The sequence below is a fragment of the Lathamus discolor genome, chromosome 18, assembly GCF_037157495.1.
Source record: "Lathamus discolor isolate bLatDis1 chromosome 18, bLatDis1.hap1, whole genome shotgun sequence".
NCBI lineage: Eukaryota > Metazoa > Chordata > Aves > Psittaciformes > Psittacidae > Lathamus > Lathamus discolor.
Genome location: NC_088901.1, coordinates 3,111,051 through 3,134,066, shown reverse-complemented (window position 1 = coordinate 3,134,066; position 23,016 = coordinate 3,111,051). Strand labels below are relative to the sequence as shown.

Below are 23,016 nucleotides of genomic sequence, written 5' to 3'. Positions count from 1 at the left end.
TTTGGTTTCAGAAGGGAAAGAACCTTGAAGTATTTGTAGCTTTTAAGGTGAGCTGGAAGCAAGAGGACTCGGTGTTACGATTTCACAGATGGAATTTGTGGAAGTGAAGGAGTAACTGAAGTCACATTTCTTTCTGCTGCACTGGAATTCAGTAAATGAAGAGAATGTTGGCAAATGAAAAAGGACAGAACGCAGAGGAAAATCAGTGTTGTTTTCAGTCCTCGGTAGTGCTCATTCACCTTAAAAATAACGACTAGAAAACAATGATGTCTGCTGTTTGCTAAATTGACAGCCCTGGAGCAAGAATTCCTGTGTTAGTAGAGTGGATGGCACAATAACATCCCTCTGCACTGGAGGAATTAGCCTCTGTGCCTTTGCTGCTGATGCAGAGGGGGTTGTAAACACTTCCTCTTCAGCAGCACCACATCTGCTCCTGCTCCTGAAATGAGCACCAGGGCTGTGGCGTGCAGTTCCTCATCTCCGAGCACAAGTGCCTGTGCCCCCAGCACTCCTGCAGTCAATTCTGATGTCTCTGTTGAGAGATCTGCATGCAGCAGTTTGCAGACTGTCTAACACATTTAGTCATTGCACCCTCTGCCAAAAGGAAACAATACTGAGGCTAAGGATGACTGAAATAGGAAGGGGAAAGAAAAGTAGAGCAGTTTCTTAAATGTAGTTGCCAGGGAGAGACATCCACTGTTGTCAGAGCAGCACATCCATGTGGATGTCTGAGATTATGGTAACGCTGATGGAACCTTTTATCTCCAGACCCCAGGTTTCCTCAGCTATGGGTGAGTAGGTAGCAGGACATGAGAAGTTTCTACAATCTTGCAGGCACTCACACCTTAAGAAACAAGGAAATGAATCAGGTGATACCACCGCACATCCCAGAACCCTCTCACCAGCAGCTTTCTCTAGCAAATAAGGGTTGATAAAGTTGTACACACATGAACTCTTCAGGTTTTTCAGGTCAGGGTTAAAGCCCTGTGGGGAAGCTTGCCCTTTGTGGTGTGTACGAATAAACAGACCAGTTTCCAGTGCCATCCATTGTAAGTGCTAAATGAAGCCAATAACCATGTGCTGCATAGCTGCCTTTCTGTTGTTTGTAACAATAAACCTGTGTTTTTTCTTACTGAAATGGTAATTCTCTGTTTTTTCCAGGATACAAGGATTCCAAAGCTTTCTCATGGGAGAGATACTTGGAAGAAACGAATTCCCAGGCAGCCCCAGCAAGAGCATTCAAACTGGTTGGTGAATCTCTTTCTTTGGAAGGTGGGGGAAGCCGCTGTTATCGACCCTTTGCTGCAAGGTGCTTTATTTGATGGTGGTTCACCATGGCTGTGCCAAAAAGTTTTTTCCTTTACTTTAAGCCTGAGTTGAATGAAGATCATCTCTCAGTGCTGCTTAAACAGAACACACAGCCATGGAGAGCTGTCTTAGAGAAGAGTTTTGACTAAACATCTTCAGTTGCTCCATCAGCAGGTTTAAGGAAAGGGCCTTCAGTCCACACAGATAACTGTACTTGTCAGAAGTATGTGTGAAGGGCAGTACGTTGCTTCAGAGAGGGCAGAGAGGAGTCTTCTGCTTGAGGCCTGACTGGGTGATCTCCTAGGTAACACCAGAGCAGGACTGGTGCTGGTTGAACTGGTTCCAGACTCTCCTTTCATGGGGGTCATAAGTGGATATCACTGGCCTGCATCTAAATTCAGAGATGGTTCTCTCAAGGTTTTGTTTCTTACCTTGGAGCTCAGTGCATTTTGCTGGAAGCTCACTGTGAGCAGAAACAAAATCCTTTAAAATAACTTCATTTTGAACACCATACCTTAAAGTTGATGACTTGTTTTTCTTAGCAGCTTCTTGCTCACCTTTGCAATGTGTCTAATAACTTTGCTGTGCCAACATGACACTCGACTTGATTCCTTTCCATGAAGAGCTGCAGGTTAATACCTGCTGCCCTCCTGTATATTTTGTTGGTCAGCATTTTGGGACTGAGGAGGAAAAGCAATCAGGGAGGCCTCAGATAAGGGAGGTAAAAATCCAGCCAGACAGGGTTGATAATTGCTAGTTTTCAGCAGGTGTCCATTTGAAGTTGAAGGTTGCAAGGTGGAAGTAGAGAGAGGCTGGTTTTGCCTCTTTAGAGGGCTGAAAGGCCACAGCTGGAGTTATCTGCAGCACAGCTGAACTCCAAACATCCTTTGGATTAAGGTTTTCCAGCGCTGGACAGACAGCATCTTCGATCGTGCAGCACAGCATGTGAAGGAGCACGTTGGGGCCAGTGTGCAGGATAATGAGTGAAGCTTGTCACTGGGGCATGTTTGTTGCTCCTAGGGGTAGACTCAGCCTTTTTCTGAGGTAAAATCCCGACAGTGCTGGAAACCAAGAATCTTCAGAATACAAGAGCAAAAAGAATGCAGCAATGGGGCTGCTACACAATAGGGGAACAATGGAAGTCATTTTGTAGAGACAAATATTTTGGAAAGGTAATAAAAGTCTTTATGAGAGCTGGGCTGGTTCAGCCTGGAGAAGAGAAGAGAAGGCTCAAGGGAGACCTTAGAACAGCTTCAGTGCCTAAAGGGGCTGCAAGAAACCTAGTGAGGGGCTTTGGACAAGGGCCTGTAGGGACAGGACAAAGGGGAATGGCTTTAACCTGCCAGAGGGGAGACTGAGATGAGCTCTTGGGCACAAGCTCTTCCCTGTGAGGGTGCTGAGGCGCTGGCACAGGGTGCCCAGAGAAGCTGTGGCTGCCCCATCCCTGGCAGTGCTCAAGGCCAGGTTGGACACAGGGGCTTGGAGCAAGCTGCTCCAGTGGAAGGGGTCCCTGCCCGTGGCAGGGATTGGAGCTGGATGAGCTTTAAGGTCCCTTCAGCCCAAACCACTCTGAGATTATATGATACAAAAAGCAACAGTGAAGTACAACCATTGTAAAACTCCCAGTCTGAAGTCCTCAGAAATGTCTCATTGTGGCATTCTTCCCTCAGATTTTCAGAATATATGTTAAGAACTGTCAGCTGAAGATGACAGGAGCTTTGCTCAGGAGCCTTTGCAGCACTGAGTGGCCCCTTTTTGGATTCTTCCAGAGTGAAGTGTCTTCCCAAGGGGGAATGCAACTGCCTTGTCTGCCTCTTGCCCTGTTTTACAGACATCTCTGCAGCCATTGTTTTGCTCCTTCAGGTATCTGGCTTTGAGAGAATAGCAGAAGGGCCAGTTCTGGCTCTGATGAAACTCTGGAATATAAATTAGCATCCAAGACTCTGTTTTGAAGATGAGATGCACACAAAAAGGCAGTTGATATATCAACAGTTAATAGAACTCTTTCAAGATCAAACCTCATTATTTTCCTGGCTTGGTTGGTCTGAAGTGCAAATACATGTCACAGTTATCGATTTTTCTTTTATTATTATTATTATTATTCCAGCTAGCAATTACAGGAAATCAGTACATAAAAATACAGGTTGAGAGCCAGAACAGGCATTTCTCACTGAATTAGTTTTGAACAGGTTTAAAGAGCTATTGTACATCATCTGGAGACGCTGATCATCAGCCCAAATAGCAGATCTTGTGTCTGGGTTTCTGCCTTCTCCCCAACCCAAAGCCACAGGAGGAGACGGCTTCATTGTGAGCATCACTGTTTCGTTCCATGGGCTGTCAATTCAAAAGCATTCATAAGCTATTGCCAGAAGGCAGCAAGACTTAAATAAATAGCCTGGCTCATCTTCAGGGCAGGATTTTGTTCTCCTGCACTCAGGCTCCTCAAGGAAGACAGGCAAGTTTGGCTGGGTTCAAGAAGACAGTCTTAAAACTAAAAGCAGTTTAGATTGCCTGGCTTCCTGTGTGTCATGTGCCTGAAAGCCTCTGGGTAAATGTCTGCATCCAGGTGAAAAGACTAAAGAGAAAGGAGGTTTGGAGCCTGTTATCCCCTTGGCTCAGAAGTGGGCCTCCTTCCCTGCCCCCAGCACTAGGAAGGGTAAGGAAGATTAGGAGGGAAGAATGATTATAATCATCTTTTCATTAACCTGATCTGGTTCAAAGACACGATTGATCATCTCTTGCTAAAATCCTGACCTTAATGTGCAGGAGTGAAGAAGGACGTGTTTGGAATGAGCATCCAGTGCTGCACACCCCCCAGCTGTGGAGGTCAGAGCAGGAATTGCAGTCAGGCAATTCAAGATAAATGGAAGGATTGGTAAATGCTGCCTGTTACTGAGAGGTGACATCTGTGGGTGCTGCAAGGGGCACGCATCAGGTCAGAGGCCACGCTGGAGGTTTTACAGAGCCCTTTGGCTGCTGGGGTTTGAGGGAAAGGGCAGGTAGCAACTGCAGCCGTTCTCAAGTCCCAGCACCACAGTTCTCAGCAGTCGTTGGTAACAAGCAGACGCAGTTGTTGTCATAAGAAGTAGATGAAAACCTGCTTCGTGAAGTGACAGGAGAAGGGGAATGGCTTTAACCTGCCAGAGGGGAGGTTGAGATGAGCTCTTAGGCAGAAGCTCTTCCCTGTGAGGGTGCTGAGGCCCTGGCATAGGGTGCCCAGAGAAGCTGTGCACCTCTGAAGCAGTTTGCTGGTGAGATCAGGGGCTGAAGCTGCAGAGGGGTTGGAGTGGTACATGTAAACTTCAGCACATTTCATTCCGAGCAGGTGAGGAGCTCTGAAGTCCCAGACTTAGCATTCTGCTTACATCCTCTCTTTCAGCGGCCTGCTCACGGCTTCCAAGTTAATATGAAGTTAGAGGCCGTGGACAGAAGAAATCCCATCTTGATAAGAGTGGCAACAATAGTTGACAAAGACGACCATCGCATTAAGGTATGACCTTGCTTCAAAATGCAGAGCCCTTGTCCAGAGGAATATAGTGATTGGCAGCATAGAAGAAATACCCATTTGGTCTCAGAAGCAGCAAGCAAATTCCTTGCAGATGATGCAGGCCACAGTCCTGCCCAACTGGAAATGATTCCTGTTGTTTTGCCCTGTTGAAATGGAATTGCCTGGTATTGTTAGTTACTGCTTTAATGTAACTATTTTGAAATAGCATTTGACAGCATGATTTGGCATCTTTTAGCAGTGTCTGTGTGAGTGAAGGCAGCATTCATGTTCTGCTGATGGGAAGCTACCTGACAGCTTTTTCCTAGCATACTTCAAGGAAAACCCAAACCAAGTTGAACCCTGGTACATGTGGGAAGCAGCTTCATCCTCCAGTGTAAATTTGCTACCTAAATGGATTTGAACTAATTCTTTGCACGTAAATATATTGCCAGAAATGTGCATTGTGCTTTGGCTTTTGAGAAATTCAAGGATGAGCCAGCTAAAGTGGAGGCTGCACTGATAGAGGCTTTTCAGCCACAGGTCTGCTTCCTAAAAGATGATTATGTGCTCAGGAGTGGAGTTTGCTCCCCATTAGCCATTTGATTCTCAGTCTCATCACTGTCATTGCAAGCAGAAGTCAAGTTTTGCCAGTATATAGTAGCATGATACTCAGTTCATACACCTTAGAACAGTCTTCCAGTGTCTAAAGGGGGCCTGCAAGAAACCTGGAGAAGGGTTTTGGACAAGGGCCTGTAGGGACAGGCCAGGGGGAATGACTTTAACCTGCCAGAGGGGAGACTGAGATGAGCTCTTAGGCAGAAGCTCTTCCCTGTGAGGGTGCTGAGGCGCTGGCACAGAGTGCCCAGAGAAGCTGTGGCTGCCCCATCCCTGGCAGAGCTCAAGGCCAGGTTGGACACAGGGGCTTGGAGCAAGCTGCTCCAGTGGAAGGGGTCCCTGCCCGTGGCAGGGGTTGGAACTGGATGAGCTTTAAGGTCCCTTCCAACACAAACCTGTCTGGGATTCTGTTACTTCTTCACCCAGCAGAAAATTCTAGCTTGTTCACTGTACAGGCCACCAAACTTGTTGGATTTCATGGTGTTTTGGGATTCTTGCAAAACAAGACAATTAATAAAGCAATTGTGTTTGCATAGATTTGGTGTCTGAGCATGGAATGTGCTAGAGCACTCCGTGGTCTCTGCTTTCTTGCATTCCCTGTGATTTGAGTGTGTCCCCAGAGTCTGGTTGTTCTGTAAAACGTACGTGCAGGATCAAAAAGAGAACTGGTTACACTGAGCACAAAGAACCATTGTGCTGGACTGAAAGATTGAATGAATCAGCCCCAAGCTGAGCAAGGTGAAACAAAGGGGGAAGTTAAAATAAAAGCTGAGTCATGTCCTTAACTGTGTCTCACTAAGGCTGTGCTTCTTTTAGGTACATTTTGATGGCTGGGACCGTCATTATGATTTCTGGGTCGATGCAGACAGCCCCGATGTCCATCCAGTAGGCTGGTGTGCAAAAACTGGACATGCTTTGCAAGTGCCTCTAGGTAAAGTAGATCTCATACTGTTACGTTGACTCTTTTCCTCAGTGCAGTCTGCTCCTCAGATGCAGGAGCAGACACATCTCTTTTGACTGCTTTCTTCTCTTGCCCAGGAGCTGTTGATCGAGTGGGAGCAGTGGGACAAGCATGTCCTACTCCAGGCTGCCATGGGATCGGCCACGTGAGGGGACCACGCTATGGAACACATTATACGTAAGTACTGGAGTTCTTGGATGGGGTCTGCCTGCTGTCCATGCTAACAGTGCAGCAACAAGCACCTGCACTGCACTGAGATTACCTCAGGGTGTTTAGTCTGGAGAGAGTTGTAACTGTAATTGCAGCTCCCTCTTGTGTCTAAAGGTGCTGTTTCACCCTCGATTCTGTTTACACCAGTATAATCATTACAACTGTAATGCAATCCAACATAGATTCACTCCTATTCCGACATTCCAACATTCCTGAAGGATTTTTTGTATAAACCAGTATACCCAAGAACAGCATGCAAGGAGACAAAAAGGGAGAGTGTGGGTTGATTATTAAAGTACAGGAGTGAGGAGAGCTAGCTCATGTTTTGTACTCTGCCTTTTGATTTCTTCTGTGCTCTTGGCAAAGGAAGCTTGTTCTTGATTAAACTATATCAGAGCAAGAAAACCATATCAGATGGGAGGTCTGAAGATCTAGCAGTATATAATGTGGCAAAGGGCTTTGAATTTTTCAGAGTGGAAGTTGCAGGAGTCTCTTGTTTCATGAATTACTGTTCAGACAAGCAGGTTACAGAGGAAGAACTGCTCTTTGCTCTTGTTCTCTGAAGTGACTCTTTAATAACATGACTTTGGTTTCTAATTCTGCCATGCAGCGCCCTGCTTCTTTCCTGCACCTAAACTTGGGTAATAACATCTCCCTGGGTGTACCTGGTCTCACTTTTTGTGGGTCTGTTGATGGAGATGTCTGCCTGAGGCTGGGAAGACTTAATGACTTAAAAACATGAATCATCATCTCTCTCTTCTCTCTCTCTTCTTTAACACAGGTTAGTTGGCTGCCCATATTCTGAGGTGAACCTCAACAGAGAAAACTTGTTGCAGGACCGCCTGAGTGGGGAGAGACCTTCCCCCAGCAGCAGCATGCCAAAAGCCAAGAGGCCAGAGACTCCTGCCCCATTTCTCTCAGGAGCAGGAGAGTCTTCTCAGGAGGACTCTCCACAGTCCCGGTGAGCTGAACCCTTCTCTTGGGCAGGTGCTGGGGAGCAAAACCATTTCACAAGGCTGAAAACCACAGGAACTGGCAGAGAAGCAGCAGAGCATTGAGTTCATCTGTCTGTAATATTGACCCATGCCCCAGACACTCTTAACCCAGAGCAGTGCACTTTCGTACCCTCATATGCCTTAATAGGTTTCTTGATTCCTTAATCCTGCTGCTCTGGGCACATTCCAACAAAGGAAATTGCATTCTGTCTCCATAAATTTTTCCTTGCTGTTTCAATTTAAAAGATATTCTTTTTCCTTTGCTTCCTTGTCCTAAAACTGTCAAGCAAGGTTATGTTGCACTATTACACTGTGACTGCAATCCACCCCAGAGCCTGCTGCATTGCACTGCTGTATATGTGTAGTTGGCAAACAAGTTGAGCTCCTTCATACTTTATTTTCTTACATGAAAAGCTTGGAATTGAGTAGCACTGAAGCAAACTGTGTGTTAAGTTCTTGGCCTGCAGGAGGCAGTTAAAATGTGTTGTGGATATGAAGGTTTTTATTATTGTCACCTTTAGTCCGGACAAATCCAGTCTCACTAGGGCAAAGTCCAGCACTTCTTTTGGGCTGTGTTGTATAGGAGGGTTTATATACATTCAAAAGGTTGTTTATTTGCTTAGATTTACAACATATTCAAGATCTGTTTGGCCAGAAAAAGGCATCCTTCTGTCCCCGCCCTGACACACCATGGCCAGTTTGCCTCCTCCCATCCCAGGGATGTTCAGGAGTCTCCATTTCCTAACTTGAACACCAGAACTCATTTCATTTCAGTGGCACTGTTACCCTAAAGCTCTCTTGGGAGCTTTGAGATTCTCCCAGAATAAATGGCATTCTAAAATTATAATATATTCCTATTCTCCTAAGTATTTTATTTCCTGATAGTGGGAGGTCTGAATTCAATATGCAGATAACATCCTACTGCTTGTTCTTAGCTCAGTTTCTGCATCAGACTCAAGTCATAGAGACCCTTAAATGTTACCCAGAGGTATTAGGATTCAAACTCTTAAATCCCTTGATTTCACCAGAACTCATGTTTCAGTGGGTTTCTTGTACCTGCTGGGATCAGAGCCTGTCCTCAAGGACTGATTTGCTTCGCATAATTTCAATCCATGCTGAAGAGTAGAAAAAGCACTTTGTACTGCACTAGTAATGATGGTGGGGAGAGGAAAGCTGCTACCACTAGGTGGTAGCTGCTGCTCTCACTTGCAAGGAGCAGCCGGCTTTGCTCTCCTGCGGGAAAAGGGAACAGGGGATGTCAGCTGAGCTCCTGTCATTTATGTGTCTTGCCAGAAGATCTGCCCAAGACAGTGAAAAGTCGTGTCAAAGCAGTGTTCACAGCCTGTCGGAACAGTCTGAAAGCAATCAAGAGAGAGACTGGGGAGAAGAGGATTCCTTTGCAGACATCAAAGCCAAACAGAAAAAGTAAATAGGATTTTTGGTGTATTTTTCTTCATTAGCAGTTGTGTTTCCTGATGCTGCTGCTAGATCTGAAATACAGATGTAAATCATCAAACAGACCCCATTTGATCAGAGGTTTGCAGAATAGGGGTGTAGAATGACATGGTTAATCTCCTCGCTTCCTCCCATTATTTTGGGCCCTCTCTTTTGTGCAGTTAACTCACGTCTGAGTTCTAGCCATGGATTTAATAGCACAGTCCTTAGCTTGGAGACAGGGGTCAGGGATGGAGCAGTGCTATTGCTTATTTTAAGAGGGAAAGGGATTTGGTTCCTGTAAGTCCCATTAGTGTCTGTGCAGAGAAAAAATTAGGTCAATTTGTGTATCTTCTGAAATGTTTTGTAATTGATGCTTTCAGGCTTGGATGCTCACATGCGTATATAAAGTTCCAGCTGGTGAAACAGGAAAGCAATGGGAAAGGTTGGTTCAGTTTTCCTTCTTTTTCTGTGTGTGTGCTGTGTGTGCAATATATCAGTCACAAGGAGCACTGAAAACTTGACAGCTCGCTTTGATCCCACAGTCAAGAGAAAGCACATGGTAGAGGTGATGGTAATGGTAATAGCCCCTTTAAAATGAGGAGGAAGGGTAAAATGACCTAGAAGTGAAAGAACTTCGTAAGCGAAGCCTCATATTCATTAACTGAGGTGACAAACGTGCACCAGCTCCTGTACCACCACATACTCCTCTGAAGAGGCGTGGGGGGTTTTGTTCCCCAAACAGTGACCATTCTGCTGTCAGAGCAGCAGAGACTGCAAGGGATTGCTGCTGAAAACCTGGCAGATAGTTTAAGTTCCATCAACTTCTTTCTTTAGACTCCCTGGGGTATTCAGAAACATAATCTGAGTCATTTTGGTTGTTACTTTTTTAAGGTTCTCCTGAGAATGGAAAAGAAAATGAGCAATTAAATGGAAAGTGCCTGAGTTTTTTTCCCCTGGTACATGACAGGTTAAGTTTTAAGAGAAGCTTTCTGATATCACTTTAGCAAACCATATGCTTAACTCTCAGATTTACTATAAAAAGCCATTTCAGAGAACTGAGCTGACCAGGCTTTTAGGAGGATTTAACATGGTAATAAGTCTTCAATCCAAAATAGCTAAGCAGGCACAAAGTGGGACAGGTGCCTGGCTGCTTGGTTTTGCTTTTTAAATACTCATTTTTTACCTCGTGCTGCCTCGTGCACTCCAAGCTGGAGAAGTTGGCCAGCTCTGAGCTGCAGTTGCAGCTGGCAGGGAAAGCTCTGTCCTCCCTTCACATTCACCTGAAAGACAAGGATGGAAATCAGTGGAGGGAAATGCTGCAATAATCCACTGACCTGTAATTTTGTGATTACCAAGAGCTTCCATCCCATAACATTTAACTGTTAGAACACTGCCTCTTTCTCAAAGGGAAAGTTACTTGGTTAGGTCGTGGTTTGGACAAGGACTTACCCCTGAGGATTTGGGCTTAGTGAAGTGGACAGTCTGTGGCAGTGCCCACCCCACAGAGATGTGGCAGGACGTAAAACCTTGGGCATGAATAGGACTTTCTGCAGCAGGGAGGCAGGGGAGGGTTGGGTGACATCCCCCCTGGAGCACTGTCCTCTGCCCTGTCATCACCAGGAGCACCAGCTCCTGAACTAAGTAGTTTTTACTCAGGCTTCATGCTTTTTAAACCCTACCTCTTTGGTCTCATCATTAGAAATAGAGACCTGTGTTTGATGCTGTCCCACATCCTTTAGGGAGGTGGTAAGGCCAAGTGCAAGGTCCTGGATCCAGCTCTGGGGCAACAGCGCGAGAGGGACATGGAGCTGTTGGAGTGAGGCCAGAGGAGGCCATGGAGATGCTCTGAGGGCTGGAGCAGCTCTGCTCTGGAGCCAGGCTCCGAGAGCTGGGCTGGTTCAGCCTGGAGAAGACTCCTTAAAGGGAGACCTGAGAGCAGCTCCAGTGCCTAAAGGGGCTACAAGAGAAAGAAGAGGTCCTTTCCAACCCAAACCAGTCTCTAGGAAATCAGCTTTTTCTTTCTGACACTGTTTTTCCTCTGTGCTTTACATGTTGTGACTTGCACACCCCACAGATCCTTCCACACCAGCCTGCTCCCAGCCCTTTGTGCTCACACTGAGCAGATGCAGCCGAGGCCAGCTTTGGTTACAAGGGGATGGGGCTAGTTACAGGCGGTGAGGGGACAGCACAGGGTAACTGCTGTAAACCAGAGGAATGTTTCCCATCTTGTTTCCCTGCTCCGCTTCACTTCCTGTTGTGTAACCAGGCAAGTCCCCCTAGGACCATGACTCTGCACTACTCAGTGATCTCATTAGGGAGGGGTGATTTCTTCCTCTTTTCTTGCCTTGATTTTTAAAGCTGACACATGACACAAGAGGGAGTGGATGGATGGAGGTAACCTGCAGCACCCCTGACCTGAGAGCCTGCTTAGGGAGGTAGTGAGCCCAGGCCATCAGCTGGCACACGCAGTGCTCTTCTCAGGCTGGCTACAGCTGTAAGCTGGAACGATGCCATTAGTTTCCAGCAGAAGATGCTGTTACCAGAACTCCTCCACCTTGTCAATAAAATGCTGCAAACATCTTCTCTGTTAGCAGCATGACATCATTTTCCAGGGATGAAGCTAATGATAAAGCCTCCAGCCTGGCAATCTCAGCATGCTTTTGCTTTCTCCTTCTCAGGAGGGTGGGAAGAACGCCCTGGAAGCTCAGTGTGCCATGCAGCAGCCCTGCCTGGCCGTCTGCTCACCCTGCCTTGCGTGACCCTCCCTCCTGCTCTGTTGTAATTGCTCCTACTTGAAGCCTTGCTCTGACTTGTCCTCTTTCCTTTTCCAGACCCTGACCTGGATCTCCAGCAGGCCCTCCACCAGTCCATCTTCATGCCTTCCCTGGCCTCTAACCCAACCCACCGCCTCCATCTCTGCTGGGAGAAGCACTGCAAGCTCCTGCCAGAGGTCTCAGGCCTCACAGCCAAACACGTGGCCAAATGGACTGTGGAAGAGGTGAGTTACCTGGTCCCTGTTCTGCTCTCTTGGGGTGCAGGAATGGCAGAGCCCTCCTCTTCTGGAGTGCAGACTGGAAGATCTCTTTATTTTCTTTCCTTTTCTAGGAAATGCTCTTCTGTTTGCTTTGCTGACTCAGCTAGAAGTTATACCCAAGTCCCTTTATAAGGGAGGGGAAGGATCCCTCCTAACACTCTGGTGTCCATGGCTTATTTCCCTGAGTAGGATTCCCTCCCTTTCTTTATTACCCCTTGATCTTTTAGTCCTCAGGCCTGCAACATGACTCTGACAGCAGGCTCCTGTTTCTCTCTGATCTCCCTCCCCCTCTCCTGTGACTTTGCTGCTGATTCACTTTTACATTGCAGCTCATTCCAAACTGTGCATGGCCACTCCTCCTGATTCCCCTGGAACAAAACTGCCCACAGCCTGCCCTCATTCCTGACAGAGGGAGCTGTGCAGCCTTAGCTCTTGAGATGTCTCCTGTAATTAGGTGGCATATGAAAAAGCCGCTAGATTTTGTGTGCTGAGTAGTCAGGTTTTGCCTTGATGCCTTGGGCATAAATAATACTTATATCTCTGCATGGGAAATGGTGACAATTTGGATCCAGGTGCTTAATCACAGCCCATTTAATTCGAGAGGGATGTGCTGTGATGTTGTACTTGCAAGGATGGAGGTAATGTGAAAAGCAAGAAAAAGGTGCTGTTTGTCATGCTGCGGGGAGGATCTTCAGAGACTTTAGAAAGTGCATTTTCCCTAAGTGCCTTTTCCATCACAGGAATCCAATCTTGACTTTGCTCTTCATGCTGGAGTCCGGTGGGACTGCAGTATCCCAGGAGATGGGAACCACAGCAGTTGTGAGGGGGATAGAGCAATTAGCATTGCTGCTTTAAAACATGGGCCTTTTCTGCTGGTGGTTTTGTTGTTTGGTGGTTTTGGTATAAAAATGAGTTAGAATTAAATTCATAGCAAGGAGGAGAAAAATCTCCTTGAAAGCTTTGCTGTTCTCATCTTTCTTTTGAGAAATCTTCCAATGATTTTTTCCAAAAGGCCTTTTAGAAAATCAATAAAGGCAGAAAGCAGTTAATCCTCTGACATGGAAATCAGGATCTCTTTCTCTTGGATAAAACATGGAGGCTGGTTCATGGAGGAAACGAGTCAAGACACAAGCCAAATACAAATTGCCCTTTGCCATTGACCTTTAAAACAAGTGCTGGGTAAATTTAACTGGGGTTTGATAAGGGATGAATGGAAGCAGGGAGCACAGGGCAGGAATGCAGGGCACTCGGGATCCAGTGATTCAGAACCCAGAATACACTGAGCTGCAGCCTGAATCAAGGGGTGAACTCTGGGCTGTCAGTAGGAGTGTGAATGGGCACATGAACCCCCTCAGCTGCAGCACCACAATGAGCTGGCTACAGTCATTACAGGTTTTGTCTTGGATTTCAGGCAAGTGGGTTCTGGTTTTGCAAATCATGTTCATCACAGATTCCCCTAGGAATCCCTTTGGCCACTGTACGAGCACTTGCAGGATCAGCATGTGCCGTGGAATGTCGCCCCAGGTCTGGCAGATGAAAGCATCAGGACTTTCTGTGCTGTAGTGAGTCCAAAGTAGATGAGATCTGTCGACATTTGGGATCCTAAATCTCCCTACAGGGCAAACACTTGCCTTTGGGTTGTGCTTTGAACTCTGCTGCACAAAGGAGCCCATTCTGCTGATCTGAAACAGGAGCAATGGGGGTGTAAAATCCTCCTTTGGTTGCAGACAGAAGAGCTGCTTTCATTTTATAAAACCCACATTAAGGAAAAAAATGTTGCTTTAATTCTCTGTTGGTTGAGAACAGCTGAAATGGCAGAGCAGCAGCAGTGTTTAGGGGCCCTCAAGCTAAAACTCTCTTGCTAACACTGAACAGACAACAAGAGTAGTTACTTTAATGCAGCTTGGTTATTTATTGAAAGCTTCCTGTCATGTTCTCAGAGCACAACTAGTGAAGGATATCCAATCACAGAAGAGTATTAAGATGTGCTACAGTTGTATTGTTCATTACTTAATCCTGCATCAGATGCTAATACCTTGGGGGGACTGTCCTTGTGCTAACTGCTTGTGGGTTACTAAATCCCAGTTAAACCCAGCTCCTCTCTGCGTAGTCTCATGAGGTGTTGTCAGTTCTGCTACAACTTGGTACTGAAGAGGTGTGTGAGGCTTCCTTCCAGCTGTACCAACAAGGTGTATGAGTACTGTGCTGGTTTCAGTACATCATGTGTATCTGGGATTGCATCAGCGCCTTCCATACGGTCACATGGAGTTTCTGAGGTGTTCTCAGAATTCCATAAAGCTCTTTTTCACCCTCTTTCCCTTTACCAGTGGCAGTCATAGTGTAAGATGCTTCCACCAGATAGCTCTGAGCATTGAGGTTGTTCCCAGCAGGAGGGGCAAGCAGGCATTCACCTCAAAGGAAAAGCCCTGAGCATCCTGAACCTCATCCCACTGTGCTCCTGTCCTGGCCAACACCTCTAAAATACAAGCACAGATTGGTTTGGATTGGAGGGGACCTTAAAGCTCATCCAGTTCCAGCTCCGTGCCACGGGCAGGGACCCCTTCCACTGGAGCAGCTTGCTCCAAGCCCCTGTGTCCAACCTGGCCTTGAGCACTGCCAGGGATGGGGCAGCCACAGCTTCTCTGGGCACCCTGTGCCAGCGCCTCAGCACCCTCACAGGGAAGAGCTTCTGCCTAAGAGCTCAGCTCAGTCTCCCCTCTGGCAGGTTCAAGCCCTTTGTGCTGTCCCTACAGGCCCTTGTCCAAAGCCCTTCTCCAGGTTTCTTGTAGAATAGTACAATGATATTATATAATAATAAGGAATGGGGAGGGGAATTCAAAAAGAAAATAGTATTTTGTTACTTGTTTATAATGGGAGATTTCTGTAATAATCCTCTATAATAGGAGATAGCACTTCTACAGAAGAAAATGTGGAGCCACTGCCTGATGGGGTTTAGGGGTTCCCTTTAAAATGGAGCTGTCCCTATGAGCAGAAGATGAGGTGAAGCAGGAGAGGGATGCTCTGCTTTCAGATTACATCATGGAAACCACGGGAGTCGGAGCTGTTACCAAAACCAAGCTTCTGCTGGGGCAGAGCAGAGCCCGAGGCCATGCTGACAGCTCCGATCCGCGTGGTTGGAACCGGGGGAAGGGAATGAATATGGGATCAGCTGGGGATGCAGTGACACGAGTCAAGAGCCTGGCAATTCTGAGTTGAAGGGAAGCTTGTATTTGAGAGTGACCCATCCTAACTGTTTGTTTGTGTTCATGAAAGAAATGTCACATCTGCACTAACTCGCATGAATATGCCTCATGAAACAGAGCTGTTCCTGCAAGGGAGCATCCAATTAGCATGAGATGCTTGATCTGATTATGCCTCGATATACAAATCTTCTATGAACCAGTGAAGCTGCAGCTGGAGAAGACAATACACATTAACTCACCCTCTGCTGTGCTCACGGCTGCTCCTCGCACTGCTTCTTATATAATGTAATCCAAGGGCTGCTTGTATGTCTCCGGGGAGATTATTCCAAATGTTCACAGATTTCCTGCTTAGGAAGGTTCTTCCCTGATGTGAAATGTCAAATGAAACTTTTACCCATTTAATCCTGTTGATTTCATGGATCCTGTGCACCCACCACGAATTAAATAAACCTCAAACTCCTTTGTGCATTGGTAAACCAGCAGCACTCACTCACTTGGTTTATCTTGTCTCTTAAAGGCATGTCATCATGTGGAGCTGTCTAAATTCATTTTCCTCTTCAGTTTTACTTCCCAGCAGTATCACAGAGAAAGAGAAGTTGTGGATGGGTTTAAAACAGTTTAACCATAGAGAGCTTTTAGTTGATGTTTTATGAGGACCCTTTTGAGCAATGGAGAGAAGTGGTCAAAAGTTATTATTAATAACCAAAATACACTTTGCAGAGGTGTTGCAGCAACAACCCAGTAATGTTTTTCAACTGTACCCTTCATTAATGGTACAGTTTTAAGTGTTAGTTTTAAACATTCTTGTATATAGAACTCTCATGCAGAAACAGGAGCTTTTTGCTTGATGCTATCCCATTTGAATTGTGTTTCTCTTTTCTCCCATGTAATTCCAGGTTGTAAGCTTTATCCAGCGTCTGCCTGGTTGCAAAGAACAAGCATCTGTATTCAGGGAAGAGGTAAGTCAAATCCTGCACTGTGCCACTGCGTGTCTCATGGCAGTGAGGTGGTTTGTACCCCATCACAGACTCATGCACTGACATACTCTGACTCATCATTAAAGAGCTTGTGGCATTTAGGAGGCAACTTCAGCATGGAGCTGAATTCCAGCCCGGCTAATTGCATTCTGCTGCTTTAAATTTTCCCCTGCAGTTCCAATCACTGAGCTTATGCTGAACATCCTGTCTTGGACTATTGTGTGATGGGTTTGGCATCGTTCTAAAGATGTCCTGTTGGAATGGTGCAGTGGAGATCTCATCTGCTCCCTCTAACAAGCACATACGCCTGCTTCTCTTGGCAAGGCTGGCAGTTGTAGGGTTTCCCAGGAATCTCTGGCTTCCCCAATGGGCTAAGGAGAGAGCAGGAGGGGAACCTTTCCTTGATGAAGCAGTGGCTGGGGTATCAGAGCATCTCCTGCGTGTGGTGTGTCCTGCCACAGCTACCATGTGCTGGGCTGGATTCTGTTGCCTGGTTGTGGAGAACCACCACGACTTCAGAGAAACCTCAGCAGGCACAGGATGTGGCTGTCCTGGTTTTCAGCTCACTTCTTTAGATGGATCATAGATACTTGGGCTCTGTGAATGCTTCAGCTTCCACTCACATTGCAGGTGTGACTTGGAGGATCTTTATGAGCCCCTGATTAATTGGCACAGATGTTCCTTCTCTTCTGTCATCACTCTACCGCCCTGATTGCAAGAGCTTGAGGGCAAGGGCTGCCCCTTCTCTGTTCTGTGTGGTGCTGAGCACACCCTCTGCACTGAGGAAAAGCATTGCACATTGTAGTGGCTGGAAAGGGCAGGTTTTTAACAGATGACTGCTCCCCAGGGCTGGCTTCCTCTGCGGGTGAGTCAGGCCGTGATGCATCTTATGGGGTTTATGTATCTGTAGTTTGTTTTGCCTTGCTTTAAAAACATGCACACACACAAAAGAAAACAAAAGAAACAGAAACTGGTAAAAAGCACCATTCGCAATGTAACAATATTCTTTAATGCTCTGGAATAAACAATATTCCGGAATACTCTTTACTTGACTGCAGTGGGAATAATGAATTTTATTCAAATGAGCCAATCTTTCAGTGTAGCTGAGTGTAAAAGGTGCCTCCTGATTTCCAGTGAAGCTGTATGCAGAGGTGAGATGGAGCTAACAAATCTGCTCATGAATCCAGCCACTCACAACCTATTTCATTTCTTCTGGCCATAATTTAAACAGGTCCTGGACACTGTGACCGCTTTCTGGTTCAGAGAGCAGCACAGCCACATCTATTTTAATACCTTCCTCTCTGCAGCCTCAAAGTATGATTCCCAATGCCAGCTGAGAGGGCCTTGGGTTGATTTCAAGTTTATGCTCAACCCAAACGGTCAGTTTGAAATGAAAACCCTTTGAGCAGCTTGGCTTTGGCCGTAGCATAGGTGTGAGTGAGGCATCTGCTGAACTCCACCTCCAGTGTCCATTAGCTGTAATCAGGCCTCTGAGTGCTCCTGGTTAGGATAAATAAATCCCTTGCAGCCTTCTCTTGGCGGGGGGGGGGGGAGAGGGATAAGTTGCTGCTTACATTAGGAACAAAGAGAACAAATTGTGCACAGAATTTTCAACCCCATCCAAATAAGCTGGAACAAAGAGAGGAATCATAAAGCACAGGCACTGATCCTGTGCTTGTTTCTAGGACCAGTTCAGGAAAGGTCTGTTTAAAAGAAGCATATTTGAGGCGACACAGTGGAAATGAAGCATAGCAATAATATTGGGCTCAAAAGCATTTTGAAATGCAGGATTGTTTTCCAGCAGTTTTCTGCTACTTTTGACTATTATTCAATTTAAGCAGCAGTCCATTTGTTTCAAGCTATTTTAACATGTTATTGCATTTGTGGAGACTCCAGGCAGCTTGCAAATATGATTTGAGGATGGTGTATGACCATCTGTGGACAGGGAACGCTGCTGTTGTTCCAGTGTGTGTACTGGGAGGTGAAGTAACTTGCTAACAGTCTTGTGTGGTTAGAGAAGGGGAAACCAAAGCTCCTGGCTCCCAGCTCTTTGCTTTCATTATACATTGGTCCAAGTTTATTCAACGTATCCTCTTCCCCCAGTCACTGACGTCCAAAAAAGTCCGAGTTGGGAAGACTCTGGAAATAGAAGAATTGTTATTGTGGATGAGCTGAGTGTCTGGTGTGATCTGCTGCACTGGTAAACATCAAGCGAGAGGATGAGACACTGTCAGTCTCTGTAAATGGACTTTAATGGAATAACTCAGGGAGACACATCTTGTTTGTCTGTGTCCATTAATCTTTGGCTTCTTCCCTGCAGCATTTGGGGTTTATATTAATTATATCTGGGTTGTCTCTGTGGATGCTGTAGTACAGCCAAGTAAATTTTAACCTCAGATGTCGATTTCACTCACTGCTACGTAGAGTATCCTGTATTTTCACAAGGTAGTAAGTTTTTCTCTTGCTTACTTTGAATCTACTCAAATGCTTCCTTGCTGATGGATTAGGAGGGTGTGTATGTAAGTCCAGACAATGACATATCTTTACTATGCCTTGTTTTATACAGCACACAATCTCTTTTTACCTCGTGGTAAGCAAGCCCATTTAGTGTCACAAATTCACAATAGCTTCGCATTTCCCCTTTAAAGAAAGCCTTGTCTGTGGGCATGGTACCTCCTGCTTGTGAGAGATGTTCGCATCTCAGGAACGTTGCTTATCTTTAAGGTTTTTAGCAGAGCTGACCAAAAAAGAAAGGGTGTTTGGCTTTAAATTTTACCCTGAACAGCTTAAGAGGGGTTGAAGAATCTCTGCAAGGACAGTGTGTAATGAATGTACTAGGTAACGGTGATGTTACATTCCTAATCATTGTAGATCAGTGTAATATATTAATTCTTGGATAGCTGCCTCCTGAAAACACGCGGTCTGGATTTCCTGATCTCATTTCTGGCTGCAGATTGTGACTGGGCTGTAGGATTTTCGACAGTTGTTGGCTTTTCAGAGCAATTATAGTGAGTAGAAAGTCTATGGAACAAGCATCTTCCTGATGGTCTCTCCAGAAGCCTTGCCTGCAGTTGGGCTTCTCTGTTTCTAGAAGCAGGGCTGGTAGATGAGGTCTGAGATCCTTGGAAAAGGCAGCAAGGGGGTGAGTGCCAGAAGTACAAGATTTCAGTGTTCAGACCAGTATTTTTACTTTTATTCCATAGTTCAGAGCACGTTGTTTAATTGAGCAACCAGAAATGAGAATCCTGCTTATCTCTTCATGCTAATCTTCATCTTCTCTCGTGTTTCCAACTTCTAGCAGATAGATGGTGAGGCCTTCCTGCTCCTGAACCAGAGCGACATAGTTAAAATACTCAGTATCAAGCTGGGTCCCGCACTGAAGATCTACAACGCCATTCTCATGTTCAAGTCTGCAGAAGACATCTGAGAAGAGCCCTTTGGCAGAGCCCACGAGGAACTGACAGGGAACAGATCTTCAGCTGAGAGCATTACAACGTAACGTGCAGACTGGGACTCGGACGTATTTTAAGTAGAACTTATTAAAAGTATTTTTCAAGACATCAAACTCCTGCCATAGTCTGGAATACGGGGCAGCTTCACTTCCAAGAAGAGGATATTATTATATTTTGTAATTGAGTTTGAGTTTGCTATATCAATCTCTTTTTGAGATCTAGAAGAAACCTCCGGTTCTAAGGGGAATCCAGGGGAACACTGGTGGAGCTGCAATAGGAAGAAGAAAGCTGTGAGTAAAATGGCTGCTGTGTTCGATGAGAGTGCCTGAAAGACTGAGTTATCACCAGCATGTTTAATATATGTGTAAAAACTCTGGGAAAAGAGAATAAGAAAGTAGGAAAGAGAAAAGAATGTCAGAAAATAGGGAAAAGATGCACTTCAGAGCAACTCAGCTGTATCCTTCAATGCTGTGACTCAAGAGATGCCCTTTTCAGGACTCATTTTTATCTTGTAGTTTCTCCTACTGATCCTGACTGTACCCTTGCTGCTGGGCTGCTTCCACCACGGAAAGGTAGCATGGGCAAAGGGTTTCGTCAGTGATGGCTTGCGTCATTTCTGGTAACAAGCAAACTGTTCTTCCTCATGTCACCAGAGAGTGGGAAGCAAGCCCTGTGGAGATAGGCTTTGGGTAGGCAGAGATCTCTCATAAAGGTATCTCCCACAGGGGACAAAGATGAATATTTTAGCTATAATTTTTCCATCAGTGCTTTTGTGCAACTGCTGCCTGGACCAGGAGGATCTTACAGCAAAACGGCACGATCAGGGGCACTGGGGAATTTGATGGGTTCATTCTTGGCCTCTCCAGTGTCAGACAAATGATAGGAACGAGTTGGAAACCCAGCAGTGACCACTCTGTGTGTCTAGATACACAGTTGTTCCTAGAAAGAATTCGCTTTTTATTTGAACAGTCCACTTTGCTTCAGCCTTTTCAGCTCCAGCTGGACTTGGGTCTGTCCTACCAAAGAATTGCTGTGCTGTAGCAGCAGGGCATGGCTCTGCTAAGGCAGGCAGAGCACACAGGGAGGATTAACTGGAGGGGAACTGGGGTTCAAACAGACAGCAAAATGAGGTAGATACCTGTTCTGGAGGTCAGTTAGAGCCATCCTGGCTGGGGAAGTCTTTCCCCACCACTTCATTCAGAGCTGCCAGGCTGAATCCTGTCTGTGTGAACCATTCCAAGCTCTGTGTGTTCACAGCTGTGTGTTGTGCCATCAGCTCTGCCCATGGATTTCCGTGGGCTTCTCAGGCACTTCCTGATAAGATGTGATCCATCTGTAGGCACCTCACACACTCCCTCCTTGGCATCTTTGTCACCAGTGTTGTTGCTGCAGCTTCTCTGAGAGCCATTGGGAACAGAATGAACACACTGTGACTGTGTGGTGACACAAGGAACACACTTGATCTTCCTTCCCTCATCACTCCATGTCCTTTGTCCAACCTTCCAGCTGCTGGGAAGGTCCTTGTGACTTGCCTAAAGTGATAAGTTCCTTAAAGCTGTAAACAGAGCAGAATCCACACCACTGAAGCCATACAGCCCTGGATTAATATATAGAGCAGTTTGTCTTCTTGCTTTCTATTTTTGTATAAGATGTTAAGGAGTTTAAGCCTTCCACAGGGAAGACGTAGGGCTGGTGGGATATTTAATAAGTGAAACATTAACTATCAGCCAGGCAATGGCAGGAGAGTGATTTAATGCAGTGTTAAGCACTAGGCAAGGTACGAGTTTAATTTATTAAACCACATCTTTACTCTGATAACCAGGATATTCACCAAAGAGTCGCATTCCTTTATCCCAGTGTGCATCCGGCATCAGTGTAACAACTTGAATTGTAAGTGGCATGTCCTGCACTGACACAGCTCGCCTTCTAGGCAAAGTAAATTGTTCACTGACAACTGGAGCAGAGGATCTGTAGCTGAACTGGCTTGTTCCTGGCTGTCCAGTGACCTGCTCAATATTCCTGAGCCCGCCCTTGCTCTGCTTCCCCTCTGTGATGCCCAGCAAAGTGGGTGAGGGCAGTTCCACCTTGTTCTTGTTCCTACCAAGCAGGTTCTGCCAGATTTTCTGGTTTACCTCCTTCCTTTGGGAAACTGGGTTGGGGGACAGCAGATTGCCTCCAGCAGTAGACCAAATTATAACATTTCATCTCTTTTACTATATATAGATAGAGGTTGAAGAGAATTGGTGAAACAAGCAGTGAGATCTCAGTCATTGAAATGATTCAAACAGAAGAGAAATCTTTAATCTTAGGGGCTTCCAAGCCAGCTGGATCAAAGACGAAAATGAGTACTTGGAGGTTGTTCAGTGACAGCAAGAGTAGTGCGTTCAGCAAGGAGGAAGGAGGAGCCCTTTTAGGGAGAGAAGGAGGAGGAATGTGCTTCTTGTGCCTTTTTTTGTAATCCAGTAATTGTCTTTGCAGAGCAAGCAGGAATGTGCACACATCTATTGCTGCCTCCCTTCCCAAATATAGCTGGTTTCTAATCAAATCAAGCAACTTCGCAATAACACGAGGGCAGAAAGATTTCCAGTGTTTTTCTGGACACATTTAAAATTCCCTAACCCTTACAAGCCAGACAAACAGCTCATCTTCGAGCCCCAGAACCTGGGAATTCGCTGGTTGCTGATGCCGTTCCGCTCACTTTCACGTGGGGCTCGGTGACTTCTTTCTGCTGCCAGACTCTGCCTGGACAAACTCTGCCTTTCCCCAGTGCTGTGGGAGGCCTGTGTCGAGGTGAGGGGTCTGCAGATGCCTTTGATTGCCTGATGCCTTCTTGTCTAATTTGAAACATGCACTTTGAAGCAGAAAGGCAAAAGCTGCAGCTCTGTGGTGAGTGGCCCTGGAGCTGGTTAATGCCACCAGAGTTTCAGAGGCTTTCCTTGTGTGCTCAGTGTCAGCAGAAGCCAGCTGTTGGCCCAACTGAACCCAGAAGTCACTTAGAAATAGAAGTCTGTTACTTAGAAGCAACCCGGAGCGGGGACAACTTCCTATGGGCCGGCAGTACAGTTGGGAATTGTCAGTTCTCAGTTAAAATGGGTCTTATTCCTTGCTTTCATTCCCGTGGCCCTGATTTTGACATCCAGAGCCATCATGTTTTTCTCCTGCTCACTTTGCTAGAAAGTCCTGTTAAAATCCTTCTGTTCCATCACCAGTGATCATCCTGGTAATACAGTAGCAGCAAATTTCTGCTCTGGGTAATGAATCCCATTAAAGTCGGATGGAAACGTTTGGCAACGCTGATGGCAAAACTCCACAACCAAAGGGAAACCCCCCCGCCAAC

At 46.0% G+C, this 23,016-nt stretch overlaps 1 protein-coding gene across 5 annotated transcripts in view; it reads left to right on the top strand.

Moving 5' to 3' along the window:
- The window catches only part of LOC136023226 (lethal(3)malignant brain tumor-like protein 3), a 45,790-nt gene extending 23,162 nt beyond the window's left edge, over window positions 1-22,628 (top strand). For 4 of the 5 annotated variants that reach the window (XM_065697478.1, XM_065697479.1, XM_065697476.1 and 1 more), the window contains 10 exons: window positions 1,162-1,247; window positions 4,688-4,798; window positions 6,227-6,341; window positions 6,449-6,548; window positions 7,363-7,542; window positions 8,870-9,001; window positions 9,394-9,455; window positions 11,845-12,011; window positions 16,147-16,209; window positions 19,526-22,628. In XM_065697478.1, the coding sequence (XP_065553550.1) occupies window positions 1,162-1,247; window positions 4,688-4,798; window positions 6,227-6,341; window positions 6,449-6,548; window positions 7,363-7,542; window positions 8,870-9,001; window positions 9,394-9,455; window positions 11,845-12,011; window positions 16,147-16,209; window positions 19,526-19,654 (1,145 nt within the window). In that variant the 3' untranslated portion in view covers window positions 19,655-22,628. The remainder of the gene's footprint in view (window positions 1-1,161; window positions 1,248-4,687; window positions 4,799-6,226; window positions 6,342-6,448; window positions 6,549-7,362; window positions 7,543-8,869; window positions 9,002-9,393; window positions 9,456-11,844; window positions 12,012-16,146; window positions 16,210-19,525) is intronic. The other variant, XM_065697477.1, reaches the window with a different exon arrangement.
- The last annotated feature ends 388 nt before the right edge of the window (window positions 22,629-23,016 follow it).